Source organism: Natator depressus, chromosome 7 (genome assembly GCF_965152275.1).
Source record: "Natator depressus isolate rNatDep1 chromosome 7, rNatDep2.hap1, whole genome shotgun sequence".
Taxonomy (NCBI): Eukaryota; Metazoa; Chordata; order Testudines; family Cheloniidae; genus Natator; species Natator depressus.
In genome coordinates, this window is record NC_134240.1 from 18,829,395 (window position 1) to 18,844,209 (window position 14,815).

Below are 14,815 nucleotides of genomic sequence, written 5' to 3' on the forward strand. Positions count from 1 at the left end.
AGCACACTTCCTTCATATTGCCGTGTCAACGTGCCTCAGCCCTGCATGGGAAGGGCCACATCTCAGGGTTTAGTAGTCGTTTCTCTCTGCTGAGGCTGCCAACAAAGGTGCCATGTGATAGTGGTTTATGTGAGGTGGACACCCCTCTACTGCAAACTGGACTGGGAGTGACAACTGATTTCACACAGGCCACCAAACAGTTCTGAGCTGATCAACAATAACAACACTTTTCTAGTGCCTTTCACCCAGGGATCACAATTTGCCCACATTACCTGAATCTCCCGATTTCCCTGCAGCCACCTCTGGGGTGGAATATATCAGCTAGTTAACAGCGCACAGTGATGTGATGTAACGTTTGTAGGGTGGGAAGAAAATGCAATGTATTCAGCTGAAACTGCCAGGGGAATTTAGGTAGGCAGCGTGCAAGTTCAAGTTGGCATTTAACCAGGACACAAGTAGTAACAACCCTATTCTTATGAAAAATGTCATGAGATATTTAATGACCACAAGAAGTCAAAAACTCCGTTTTATGCCTCATCTGAGAGAAGACACGTCCAGTAGCACGCTGCCCCGTACTATTATGTGGGGTGAACACTAAAACCACTTCCAGCTGCATCTAGGAGCAACCTGGTAGTCACCCACCCAAAAAATGAGCCAAACCACCCCTGCTTATTTTGGGAGACGTGCAGAACTACACACTGTGATGTGGTACAGCAACAGCTTTCAGATACTGCCATCCTGAGCACTATACAAACCAATGATCCGAGAGGTGAAAGGCTCCAAACCCCACCACCCATCCCTGACCCGTCAACTCCCTTAAGTGCTTCATTTTTATCTCTCTAGTAACATGCTAATTTTACCTTCAGGAGTCTTCCATTTGCTGTGCCCAGAAACACAACAGTGTAATTATTGACACTGGAAACGGCCACCGAAGTGAGGCCCTGGTATTTGAACATTGGTGTTGCCTTTATGGGTTGCAGGATGGCCAAAGGGTGTTGGAGATGGGCTGCTCCACAGTCTAATTGCTCTGGCTGCAGCTGCAAAGAAACATTCATGTCAAAGCGTGGCAACAAAATAAAAACACTTCTCACTGAGACTATACCCTTTGAACAAAACAATGCATTGAGGGTTCTATGCCATACACAGGGAAACCTTACCATTGGGTATTAAATAAGAAATATTAGTCAGTAGTTACAATTGAGAAAATGGCTGTAATAGTGGCACCTTCTTACTCATGAGATCTGCTCTCTGCGGCCAAATCCTGAACCACTGCACAGGCTCAAGAAAGAGAGCTTTGTGCTACAGGGCTTCATAGGGGCTGAGGGAAGAGAATCCTTCTGCCCATACTGCAGGGCACCAACAGAGTCACTTGTAGATCACCACTACAGCCTCAGGTCTCCACAAGTGCCTAAGGCCTCTGCATTTCTTACATCCACTTGTCGGAGCCTTATTCCTGAACCTTATATGCAATTCCCTGTGGTAATAATGTGGAGAGAACCCCATGGTACTCAGGAGAGCAGAGTTCCCCATCCAGCCTCCGCATGATTGGGATGTCAGTTCCACGGCCTTTGAGACCTCTCTCATCCCTCCTGCAGCTCCCAGGATTTGTCCCTGAGGATATGTCTACACTACAGTGTAAACCCAGGGTTAGCAGAACTCAAGTTACCAGACCCAAGGTTTGTTAATATAGGGCTTGAGCGTCTATACTCATACCCTACCAACACTACAAAAAGGATTCTAGGTAGACTCCTCCTGAAGGTCGAGACAGCAGACTGGACTTCTACATAGATTGCTTCCGCCGACGTGCACGGGCTGAAATTGTGGAAAAGCAGCATCACTTGCCCCACAACCTCAGCCGTGCAGAACACAATGCCATCCACAGCCTCAGAAACAACTCTGACATCATAATCAAAAAGGCTGACAAAGGAGGTGCTGTTGTCATCATGAATAGGTCGGAATACGAACAAGAGGTTGCTCGGCAGCTCTCCAACACCACTTTCTACAAGCCATTACCCTCTGATCCCACTGAGAGTTACCAAAAGAAACTACACCATTTGCTCAAGAAACTCCCTGAAAAAGCACAAGATCAAATCCGCACAGACACACCCCTGGAACCCTGACCTGGGATATTCTATCTACTACCCAAGATCCATAAACCTGGAAATCCTGGGCGCCCCATCCTCTCAGGCATTGGCACCCTGACAGCAGGATTGTCTGGCTATATAGACTCCCTCCTCAGGCCCTACGCTACCAGCACTCCCAGCTACCTTCGAGACACCACTGACTTCCTGAGGAAACTACAATCCATCGGTGATCTTCCTGATAACACCATCCTGGCCACTATGGATGTAGAAGCCCTCTACACCAACATTCCACACAAAGATGGACTACAAGCCGTCAAGAACACTATCCCCGATAATGTCACGGCTAACCTGGTGGCTGAACTTTGTGACTTTGTCCTCACCCATAACTATTTCACATTTGGGGACAATGTATACCTTCAAGTCAGCGGCACTGCTATGGGTACCCGCATGGCCCCACAGTATGCCAACATTTTTATGGCTGATTTAGAACAACGCTTCCTCAGCTCTCGTCCCCTAACGCCCCTACTCTACTTGCGCTATATTGATGACACCTTCATCATCTGGACCCATGGAAAAGAAGCCCTTGAGGAATTCCACCATGATTTCAACAATTTCCATCCCACCATCAACCTCAGCCTGGTCCAGTCCACACAAGAGATCCACTTCCTGGACACTACAGTGCTAATAAACGATGGTCACATAAACACCACCCTATACCGGAAACCTACTGACCGCTATTCCTACCTACATGCCTCCAGCTTTCACCCCGACCACACCACATGATCCATTGTCTACAGCCAAGCTCTGCGATACAACCGCATTTGCTCCAACCCCTCAGACAGAGACAAACACCTACAAGATCTCTATCAAGCATTCTTACAACTACAATACCCACCTGCAGAAGTGAAGAAAAAGATTGACAGAGCCAGAAGAGTTCCCAGAAGTCACCTACTACAGGACAGGCCTAACAAAGAAAATAACAGAACGCCACTAGCCGTCACCTTCAGCCCCAACTAAAACCCCTCCAGCGCATTATCAAGGATCTACAACCTACCCTGAAGGACGACCCAACACTCTCACAAATCTTGGGAGACAGGCCAGTCCTTGCCTACAGACAGCCCCCCAACCTGAAGCGAATACTCACCAGCAACCACATACCACACAACAGAACCACTAACCCAGGAGCCTATCCTTGCAACAAAGCCCGTTGCCAACTGTGCCCACATATCTATTCAGGGGACACCATCACAGGGCCTAATAACATCAGCCACACTATCAGAGGCTCGTTCACCTGCATATCTACCAATGTGATATATGCCATCATGTGCCAGCAATGCCCCTCTGCCATGTACATTGGGCAAACTGGACAGTCTCTACGTAAAAGAATAAATGGACACAAATCAGATGTCAAGAATTATAACATTCATAAACCAGTCAGAGAACACTTCAATCTCTCTGGTCACTCGATTTCTGATCTCAAAGTGACTATCCTTCAACAAAAAAACTTCGAAAACAGACTCCAATGAGAGACTGCTGAATTGGAATTAATTTGCAAATTGGATACAATTAACTTAGGCTTGAATAGAGACCGGGAATGGTTGAGTCATTATAAAAAGTAACCTATTTCCCCTTGTTTATTCCTTCCCCCCCCCCCCACTGTTCCTCAGACGTTCTTGTTAAACCCTGAATTTGTGCTGGAAATGGCCCACCTTGATTATCATGCGCATTGTGAGGAGAGTGATCACTTTAGATAAGTTTCAGAGTAACAGCCGTGTTAGTCTGTATTCGTAAAAAGAAAAAAGAAAAGGAGTACTTGTGGCACCTTAGAGACTAACCAGTTTATTTGAGCATGAGCTTTCGTGAGCTACAGCTCACGTGAGCTGTAGCTCACGAAAGCTCATGCTCAAATAAACTGGTTAGTCTCTAAGGTGCCACAAGTACTCCTTTTCTTTTTTCTTTTCACTTTAGATAAGCTATTACCAGCAGGAGAGTGGGTGGGGGGAGAGAAAACCTTTTGTAGTGATAAACACCCATTTTTTCATGGTCTGTGTGTATAAAAACATATTTTCCACAGTATGCATCCGATGAAGTAAGCTGTAGCTCACGAAAGCTTATGCTCAAATAAATTGGTTAGTCTCTAAGGTGCCACAAGTACTCCTTTTCTTTTTGCGAATACAAACTAACACGGCTGTTACTCTGAAACCTATACTCATTTGTAACCCCAGGTTAGGCACTGTTGAACCCTGGGGTTTGCCACTGTGGAATGTATTGAATCATTCAGACCTGAAGACAGCTGGCAACCAATTGGCAATTTTTTCTCTTTTTCTTTAAAATTAAAGGGTAGTCAGGATTGTTTTTAAATAGAGTGACCCTGAATAGCATTTTCACATGAGCAAACTTTTCTGAGATTGAGGGCTCTAAACTCAGGGCCCAATCCCGCTCCTACTGAAGTCAAGGGCAAAATTTTTTACGGATTTTAAATGGGCTGGATTCTGATACCCCTAATCATGTTTAATAGTATATCACTCCATGAATGGCCCATTGACTTCAGTGGGACTATCTGTGGAGTACGGTGCTGCTCATTGTCAGTACGGGTGTCAGAAGCTGGATCGGGCCCAAGGCTACAGTGGCACAGATAGGCAGCAGGATACTGGAATGACAAAATTAGATCAGAGCAGAGAGAGTGAAGATTTTAATTCTTAAGGGTTTCTGACGGTCCTGTGGCAGCCCAAGGAGATACTAGAGCCCTGGGCAAGGAATTTGCTAGCATCCTCCTTCGTCTGAGTCCAGAGAGAACAAGCAGCTGACAATAGTTAGATTGAAAAATACTTTTACAAAAAATTCACTTCCCTTGCACTCTGTCTGCAAAGCTTGTTAGCCTCTATGATCTTTATAGATCCTCTTTGTTTTGCTGTCCCATAGGCCAGAGAGACTTGCTGCTTTAAACTGTGTGTGGGAAATCCATCCACGTAGTTTAAGCACAGCACGAGAGTCTTACACAACTCAGCTACTTCCCATCAACCCCCACATGCTGCCCGGCTGGTGTGGCTGCCTAACCACAAAATGGCAAAAAGCCCTGCAAGGAGAGGAATCAGCTTTGGAACTTCTTGGCTCAGGGATTCTGAGTGGGGGGGAGGGAGCAGCTGGCAGCGAAGCAGTGCTGAAGGCGCACCCAATGAACTGGAGGACAGGCTGGGTCACAAAGGGATCTGAGACAATCCAGGTCAGGGACTGGGTTGCTTGTCACTGATGGATCCCCACTGCTCTCTATCCCTCTAAATGGCTCCAGGCAATATGACTTTATGGCTAGAATGAGGTTTGGGGACAGGGTGCCTGGCCTGGTTAGTGGCAGAGGGAGGGACTGGTGAGGCATAGGCGCTGACTTCCCCTCTTTCACGTGGGTGCTCGACCCCCCCCGCTCTGCCCTGGGCCCCACCCCCACTCCACCCCTTCCATGAGGCCCCTCCCCTGTCCCACCCCGTCCCTGCCCCCATTCCAACCCTTTCCCCAAAGTCCCCGCCCCAACTCCGCCCTCTCCCTGCCAATATTCCAACTCCTTCCCCAAATCCCTGCCCTGGCCCCATCTCTTCCCCGCCTCCTCCCCTGAGCGCACGGCACGTTCCCGCTCCTCTCCCACCTCCCAGAGCAATCTAACGGCGCCAAACAGCTGTTTGGCGGCAGCCGGGCGGGAAATGCTGGGAGGTAGGCAGAGGAGGAGTGGGGGGGAGGGGAGGGGAGCTTGGCTGCTGGTGGGTGCAGAGCACCTACTAATTTTTCCCCATAGGTGCCTATGTGGTGAGGCAGGTGGAACAGCTCCAGGGGCCCTGGGGAGAACACAGGAGCTGCTACATCCTCTCAAAGGGCACAAAGCATGCCCTTCTCCTGCGCTGACAGCACAGGTGTGTACAGTTGCAGAAAGGGATGGTCAGGCCACTAGCCATGCCTCGTGCCCCTCAGCCATGTCCCCTCTGGGGCACTGATTACCTCACGCTGCCTTGCCTGCCATCCCCAGTGCTCAGGTAGTGCAAGAACTAGCTATCCCTTGCAAGCGGAACATTGCCAGACCCAAGCATTCCAAAACCATGAGTCAATCTCTAAAAAAATCATGAGATTGACTTAAAAATAATAAATTTGGGTCATTATACTTACCTCCTGGTTCAAAAGCCTTTGTGGATGAATGTTTTTAACTTTTTCTCCACAACCACAATGGGCAGAAACTTTCAATTAAAAAAAGAAGGAGCAGCTATGATTCACCCAACATAGCATGACTCCAAGAGCTGGAGCTTTCAGTAAAACCAGAAATAACACAAGAGTTGGCTACTTCTCATGGGTTTGCAAAGGACTGGGAAATGACTCCCCTGCACTTTCCCTCTGCCATTGTGCACGTGGACATGAGCAGCCACAATGAAGTCCTTCCTGATGCCCAAAACAATGCTGGGGTGGGGTGGCCAGCACCACACACACTGTTTGATAATTGGAGTGCATTGTAATTGGAGTGCATTGTAATTGGAGTGACTTGGCTGCACTGCCCACCACAACTAGCCCATCTGTCAGAGAGTTAAGGCAGGGGGGAATTCCACCTCTTCATGATACCTTGTGAAACACAGTCCACACTTCCCCACCCTTGCCTAAAGCTTTGAGCTGGACACCCCTAAACCAGGAGAGACTTGCCCATGTTACAGCTTTTGCTACAAAACCTCAGCTGCCAGGATTACAAAACTTTTGGCAAGCAAGGGCCCAACACCCAAGTCTAGCATCAGCCCAGCTCCCTCAAGTTCCAAGTCCGGGGATCCCCCCACTATAGCTCCAGGCAGAAACCACAATGAAACCCCACAATGACGAGGGTGGCATTTTCAATGGAGTTTCATTTTGAGTTGACCTTTCAGGTCTGGTTGAACCTTACGCTAAAAGCGACACTCGAGTGGAGTAAAGGCCAACGGGCTGAATCTGCAAAAGATTAAGAACAGATCTGTGAAAACCAGAGATGGACCAAAACCAGGGACTTTAAGTTGCCCTTCTCCACAAAGACAAAAATTTGGTGATTCAGATTAATTGGAAACTAAAACAGAAACCTGGGCCTGATTCTTCCTTGTTCTGCACCTTGTGTCATTGATTACAGCTGTGCAAAGTGGGTGTGGAATGCTCCCATTCTCAATCGTCTCCATACATGGTTTTGTTTTTGCCTAACTGGAATTTGGCCACCTGGACCCATCTGTAGAGCAAGCCAACACAGCCAAATTCCCCCAGCTTCACTAACGTTGCCCTCGGAGGCTCCTTCTCTCCCACACAGTATTTGGAGGCCTGTCAGGGCTTACACAGATTGCCTGGTTCCTCCAACACATGTCCAAGAAGATTTCCTTCTGACTCCTGAGTGACGCTCCTTACAATTTCTTCCCTGACAATGTGGATGGATTTGACAGCATTCAAATGTCACAACAGCAACGCTGTTAAAAATTTACCTGGAGACTCCCCCACAGAGGTTTTTATACAATGCCCTGGCTGTACCTAAAGAACGAATGTTATGTTTCTACAGCCATTATAATGTCATCTGTGGTGTCACTTCCATTGCTCATCTTGACGCAAGAAGCCATTGAAATGTCACCTCTGCTGCTCACTGGTGTGTGGCTATATATGACTCCCTAACAACAGCAGGAAGGGTGCAGATATGTATGGGGGTGACCTTCAGCTGTTACAGTAGCCTAAAAGAAATAATAATCAAGGTCCCAGTTCTGCAAGGTACTTAAGCACGTGGCTAACTTTAAGCTTGGGAACAGTCCCATTGACTTCAATGCGGTTACTTACATGTTTAAAGCTGGACATGTTTCACTACCTTACTGAACTGGGGCCTAAATGCAAAGAACTCCTTCAGAATAACACCAGGAGGTGCTGATTTAAACAGACCAAATGCAGGGGTCTGAAGATGCCTCTCTCTTATTAGAATACTGCTTTCGGTGTAACAAACCGCACCTCATTCAGTGCTGTCTATCGGGGTCTCAAATCTGAATGCAACTCTATATACACACGAGCCTCAATAGCCGCAATACACTGGATTAAAGAAAAAAGCCACTTTACAAGTGCATTACGCTTTGCTTCTCTGGCAGTTTATTACCCTTATTTTATTACGAGATCCTTATTGCCAGTGTAAGGAGCTGCTCGTGCCACACAGAAAATGTTGACAATCAGCCTATTTAGCAACATTCCTGCCTGAAGAGTGTATCTTTACTGTAGATTAGTTCCTTTGGCGTTATTAACAGAAATGGGCCCAAACCAGATCCCTGGGTCTGGTCACCCCCCAACTCTGGAGGTATTCAAATTTCCAATCCTGCTTTGCTTCTGGGCCTATCTCTAGATGCTAAGGGCCAAATCCTGAGCCTATTATGCATGCTGAGTAACTAGGCTGTGTGGGCTGGGGTCTCTGTGGAGCGAGGGTTGCCACAATTGTGGTTGGATGTATTCCTGGAGGTTTCATCACATGACATAACCTTTAATTAAAGATTAATCTTTAATTTCTGGAGACCCCAGGACAATCCTGGAGGGTTGACAACCCACGTGGAGCTAGGGAGGGAAGGAATACTCTCTCCAGGGCAGGAAGAGGCAGAAGTGCTCTCTGCAGCAGCTGCCTCAGCCCTTCAGTAACCTCTACAGCTCCTACATCCACTGCTACACAGCTGGAATCTACAGTCACAGATCTAGTGCTTCCCATGTATAGCTGTGCATTAGGGCATAGGTAGCACAGCACCCACTAGGCTGGAATGGATTTTCTAGGGACTCCGGAGCAGTCTGTTCTTTGGTCATTCCAAGTGCCAGGTTAGGAGTCCTGAGCAGACGTCCATATGACACTGGAGTCACTTGCACAACTGGTGTCATCACTGACATAATTTTAGGGTATGTCTACACTGTGATTGCAGCTCGTGTAGACATAATTTTGTTGGCTCGGGTACCAGAGCAGTGAAGCTGCAGCAGCGTGAGCTTCCGTGTGGGCTAGCCTGTGGGTAATTACTCACGGTTCCAGTCAAGTCCGTACAGCCCGCTGTTGCTTCACTGCTTCAAGACCCCAGCTAGCTAGATTATAGCTAGCTCAGGTATGTCAGTTCCAGCTGCTGCAATCGCACCTCATGATTACAGAGCAGACTCCTGCTTAGAGATACTTTTAGCAATTCTATGGCAAAAACCTACAGTGTTGTCCATGCACACGTCACTCACAGGAGAATATTCCCTTCTTGAATAATCCAGGGAAATCTTAATTCGCTGCCCAGACAGAGTAAAAGGCTTGCAAACATTTTCTAGCATTCATCTCCACATTGCTGCTTAAACACAAGTTTATGGCCACAAGCTACAGACTAAGTTTTGTCCAAGAAAACCAACATGATACTTGGTTCTCCCTCCCCCACTGCCAGATACCATGGGTTTAACTAGCTTTGTTGGTCACATCCGACAGGAAGTAACAAAGCCTGATCTGAAAAACTTTTCTGCTGGAGCATGTGCCAAAAAAGGAGGCAACATATACTCAGAGTTATGGTGCAGTTTGTGAGCGACCAAGCCGAAGGGATGAAGTGCTGCAAATGTGAATGATTTTGCTCAATGTATTTTGCATTTTTACACCACTAGGTTCTCTTAAAAAAAAATCTCAGCCCAATCTCCTAAAAAGTGGTTATATTTCCCCATGAAACTAGACAACACAACTCCCTTTTAATATTCAGAGAATCTGACAAGCCATTCATTTTTCCTATTTAATAGTCCCTTCTATGTTCAGCCACACTTTTACCAAAATGTATCTGACCAGATACATGTATTTGTCATAGTGATAATAATTATCCTTATATTTTTCATCCTCTTTACAAATATTAACTACCGAGAGCTCATTACACAGAAGTGTAGTAATCCTCATTTTACAGATGGGGAAACTAAGGCACAGAGCAGTTAAGTGATTTGACCAAGGTCCCAAGAGGAGTCAGACACACATGTCTTCAGAGAAGCAGTGTACTAATATGATAGGTATCTCTATTCTTCCAAAGATCACGCACTCCCAATTAGAAGGATTTCATTCTTTCCTCTTGTACATTGCAGAGCAGAGTGGAAGATCCTTTCTCTTCTATGTCTACATCGTTGTAAATCATAAGTTGCTGAGCTAAGATAGTTGCCAAATGGTTAATGGTAAACAGGATGTGGCCATTCTAATATAGTCAGAAGTTTATTTGGATTTGCACACATCCTTCTTCCCTAAAACACCTTTCTTCAGATTACATCATCTCCTCCAAAGGGAAGCCATCAGGGACAGGAAGTGTTCCCCTCACTTGGATTCTAGGGTGGGGTCGTCCCTTCTGTTTTTCAGTCTGTAAAGTGCAGTACCAAGATGTATTTTAGCCTTGTTATTTTATGGTAAACTGGAAGTGACCAAGTTACATCCTTCCCAGCATGCACTGAAATATCACTTTAGCTATTTGAATCACACTCATGCAAACACTTAAGTCATGAATACAGGGATAAAAGTGATTTTAGGTACAGCATGGGCCAAATTCTACTCTCAGCTATACAAGAGTGACTAGAGGGTAGGGGCCCTGAACACAGAATTTGTTTCAATATCAACAATATTTTATCTTTTACCTATCGTAACAAATCTGTGACCATTTGTATTTCATCACTGTCTCTGCTACACAACTGGGCCACTCAGAAATTCACAGGAATAGTATGGATAGAACTTGGATCCTTCAGCTCCAAAACACAGCACCCTGCCACTTGAACTAAAGGAAAATCTCCACTATCAGTTAACAGTATGGGACCTATGATACATGCCCAGCTAAGCAGCTCTGTTTCCATCCAGTTGAGGACAGAAGTACAACACACACACACTCTCTCTAGCAGGGCTTTTACAATAGGTATTTTTACTATTATTCACAAATGATACAAATTGACTCAAGTCCTAAATAAAATCTAAGAGGAGGTTTAGTTAGATCAGCTCTTGAGTATGATTTCAAAAAGAAAGAAAAAAGATTTAAAGTCCTAACCCATCTAAAACTACAAGCTATTGTATGTCATAAGTTTAGTTCTTCTTTATCTCAGCCTTAAAATCAGCCATGAACTGAAAAATGATTTACCAAAGTTTCCATCATAACTATTTCATTCCCAAGAGCTCTGAATGAGAAACTAGATTGCAGGATGTCAGCTTCGGAAGGAAGTCTGCTGGAAACAGAGGGAGGAAGAGGATTGGTGAGGCAACACTCAGGAAACCCATGAAATGTATTGATTTTTGTTTCCTGTGTTTGTGACCTTAAAAATAGTTCTTGTGCAACTTGAAATGCTGGAGTTTATGAATCAAAACCAGGCTGCAGCTTGAAAAATCTGCATGCTTCTGCTTTAGCAAGGCTTCTTCTTCCTTTGCCTCTGAAAGCATTATAGTGGAACAGTAAGTGGACGCAGTGTCTAACCCCCTCATGCATCTTATCAGAGTGGATTAAACTGCTGGCTTCTAACATGCCTGGAGTCCTGGGAAAACGACACAGCTAACATCAGATAATCCGCTTCAACTTGTTGATTTGTGGGACTTACAATCATCTTCAGAGGCTCAATATTTGGCAGCTGCCCCTACACAACTGACATTTTCAGGCCATTAATTCTATGATAAAAGTACCCTAGCTTTATCTCTTGCCTTTCTTAATGTAAACCATTAGCTTTTATTAACATTTAGGTATAACTCAGGAAGAGCTATGATATGCAGACAGAACATTCCAAATAATTTGGGAATCATCTGGGGAGAACAGAGGGCTATGAATTCAAGCTAAAAAATATACTCCAGGGAAATACTCTTCTTCCAGGAGTTGTAGATACTAAAGTAAAATGGGCAAAATGAGGGATACTTGCGGGCAGAGCCAGCCACATCCCAAAAACAAAAAACACAAGCCTTCCTCTGTTTACAGCAAACCCAGACCTAGCCACAGAGTTCTTCCCAGGAGAAGCCTATTCATTATGGAGAGCTCTCAGTAAGGATAGCAGTTTGTACACCCAATCAAGTGTTTATCTGCTGGAGCGTTGCAACCAGAACTGTCAAAAATCAGGCTTTTAGGACGCCGGATGAAAATGTAATCCTCAGAAGAGGACTCTACTGTTCAGGGTACGTGTACATTACAAGCACTACGGTGGCACAGTTGTAGCACTGTAGTGAACACACTTGCGACCTTGATGGAAGGGGGTTTTCTGTTGCTGTAGTAAACTCACCCCCTTGAGCGGCCATAGTTAGGTCAATGGAAAATTCTTCCATCAACCTAGCGGTGACTACACAGCGGGTTAAGTCATCTTAACTATATCTCTCAGTGGGATGAATTTTTCACCCCCTTAGCAATGTAGCTAGGTCGACCTAAGTTTTACGTGTAGGCTATAGCAACCTAACCAGCCACTCTGATTGTAGCGCTGCAGCCCAAGGAAGCATTATCAGAAAGCTGGTGTAGTAACTTCTTACCAGTTTTGGTCTGAAAAATCTGGAGACAAGTCACCGTGCCCTCTCAACCATTTGATGCATTTATGATGTTGATTCCAGCTCAGGCTGAAAACCACTGATAAAAAACTGAATTTCTCCAAGAATCGGTGAACAGAAAATAACCAACCCCCACCCGTTCACAAGAACAACAAATTTCCTCGAAAAGGACTTTAAATGGAATTTGCGCCCAGTTCACATTATTTACTAAGAATATGTCTACACTCTGAGCTGGGGCTGTGATTCCCAGCTCCAGGAGACAGACTGCACTACCTCTCATCAAGCTAGCATGATTAAAATAGCCACAGCAGCACAAGCAGCGGGAGGGGCTAGCTGCCTTGAGAACTCGCCTAGCATCTCGAACAGGTCTGTATTTAGGGCAGCTAGCCCTTTCTGTCGCTGCAGCTTTGCTTTATTTTTAGTGCACTAGTTCAATGGGAGCTCACAGGAGTATGTCTCCTCGAGCTGGGAATTATACCCCAACTCAAAGTGTAGACAAATGCTTGAATTGTAAGCTCCTTGGGCCTGGGACTGTCTTTCTGTGTTTTTGTGTGTATGTTCATACAGCGCCTAGCAGATCCTGGTCTATGATTGGGGTCCATAGGTACTCCCATAATACAAATCATCAATCAATAATAAATAACTGTCCACTGTCAATTCCAGCTGGATCACTTTCTCTCTGTGGGTCACTTCTCAATCATCAAAGTATTTTGTGTGTGTGTGTGTGTGCAGGGGGTGTCTACAAGCCCACCAGTGGGCCAGATCCTTGGCTGGTGTAAATCAGCACAGTTCTGTTGATGTCAATGGAGTTATGCCAATTTACACCAACTGAGATCTGGTCCAACGTTGCAACTCAGTGTCCAAATAATAAATGAGACCACCTATGAGAAGCTGTTAGGATCATTTTAATAAACATTTGTGTTCATTTCATGCCTTTTGAAACAACTGATCTCTGCTCAAGTCTATGCAGTTACAGTTCATAGAAACACAAAACAATGCTTCTAGGATGCAAGTTTTAATACTGAAAGAGCTGTAGGGGATAGGTCAGCAGCTCTAGGGAAGCAGGAGGGAATGTAAATGAAACTGCATGAAATCTCAGTTGCTGATTTCTACCCTGGTTAAAACCATTCTGCTAAGTACGGTAGATCCTCCTGCTATAAATCCCCAAGGAAAAGACTGTTGCCATTTCTCATTCTTCCCAATAAAGGGAACTGCCCTCGATTTTTACCATCACATAGTTGTTCCAGATGGAGAATAAGGGGTTAATTCTAGTTAAATATTGATCCAAAAAAAATGCCATAACATCCAATTAATGAATGGTCTAAAGCCATATTTGCTAAATTGCTGCAAAGCCGACTGCTGGAAAGTTAGCAGATTGAAAGACAGGTGGTTTAAAACCTAAAAAAAAAAAAAAAATACCCACAGTTGGATTCAGAGAGAGATTCTGGGAGTGGTCACTCCACGCTTCATATCCTTAATTGGTTTGTTTTAAACAGTTTTGTCTCCAGCGCTTACATCTTACTGATCTCAGGAATCTTAATGGACTTTTTAGGCCTGATTCTAATCTCATGTACACAGGTTTTACACTAGTGTGTAACTCTACTGTCTTCAGAGGAGTGACTCCTGTTTAATATGGATGACGGTGAAGTCAGAATTGGGCCCATAACCTCCAGCATTTTGTTTCACAATGGATTATGATGTGGAGTTTTGAACATGTAAATCCAAAGCATCAAATACTGCCACATCTTTTTGAGACTGATGGGCTTTACCTTTTTTGTGCCAGCTGGGCTTGTGCTAGAATGAATGGCCCAGATGCTTGGGAGTGTCCGGCGCACAGCTTGGCTAAGACGTGAGAAGGGGAGCAGAGGCAAAATTAGACTACTTTTTTCTGCTCCACCAGTTCTGGAGGCAGCTGGGGTCTAAACCAATGAACTCATGCTGGCTGGTAATGACCCTGAATGCTGGGGGGGTAGGTAGCATAAAGCCAGCTGTGCCTGCTTTAACCCCCGGGGGGATTTCATTATGGAAAGGGAATCAATCCCTGCTTGGCTGCGTAAGCCAGTGTTTGGGCCATTTCTGCACAACTGGAGCAGTGTAAAGAGGACAGAACAGGACCACGGATCTGGAACAATGACCAGTTTTGCCAGGAACATCACTGGGCCTGTGAGCTTTTTCAGTAAAATTCTAGACTTTTTAATACAGAAAACACCAGTGTCCTCAGCTGGTCACCTCTATGTATGTAAAACAAACAGGGTTCCCTCCT

General features: G+C 45.4%; 1 protein-coding gene across 1 annotated transcript in view; it reads right to left on the reverse strand.

The window, feature by feature from the left end:
• The window catches only part of PLXND1 (plexin D1), a 124,107-nt gene that overhangs the window by 89,463 nt on the left and 19,829 nt on the right, over window positions 1-14,815 (reverse strand). Inside the window, exon 2 of the mRNA XM_074957580.1 lies at window positions 861-1,037. Coding sequence (XP_074813681.1) covers window positions 861-1,037 — 177 coding nt within the window. The remainder of the gene's footprint in view (window positions 1-860; window positions 1,038-14,815) is intronic.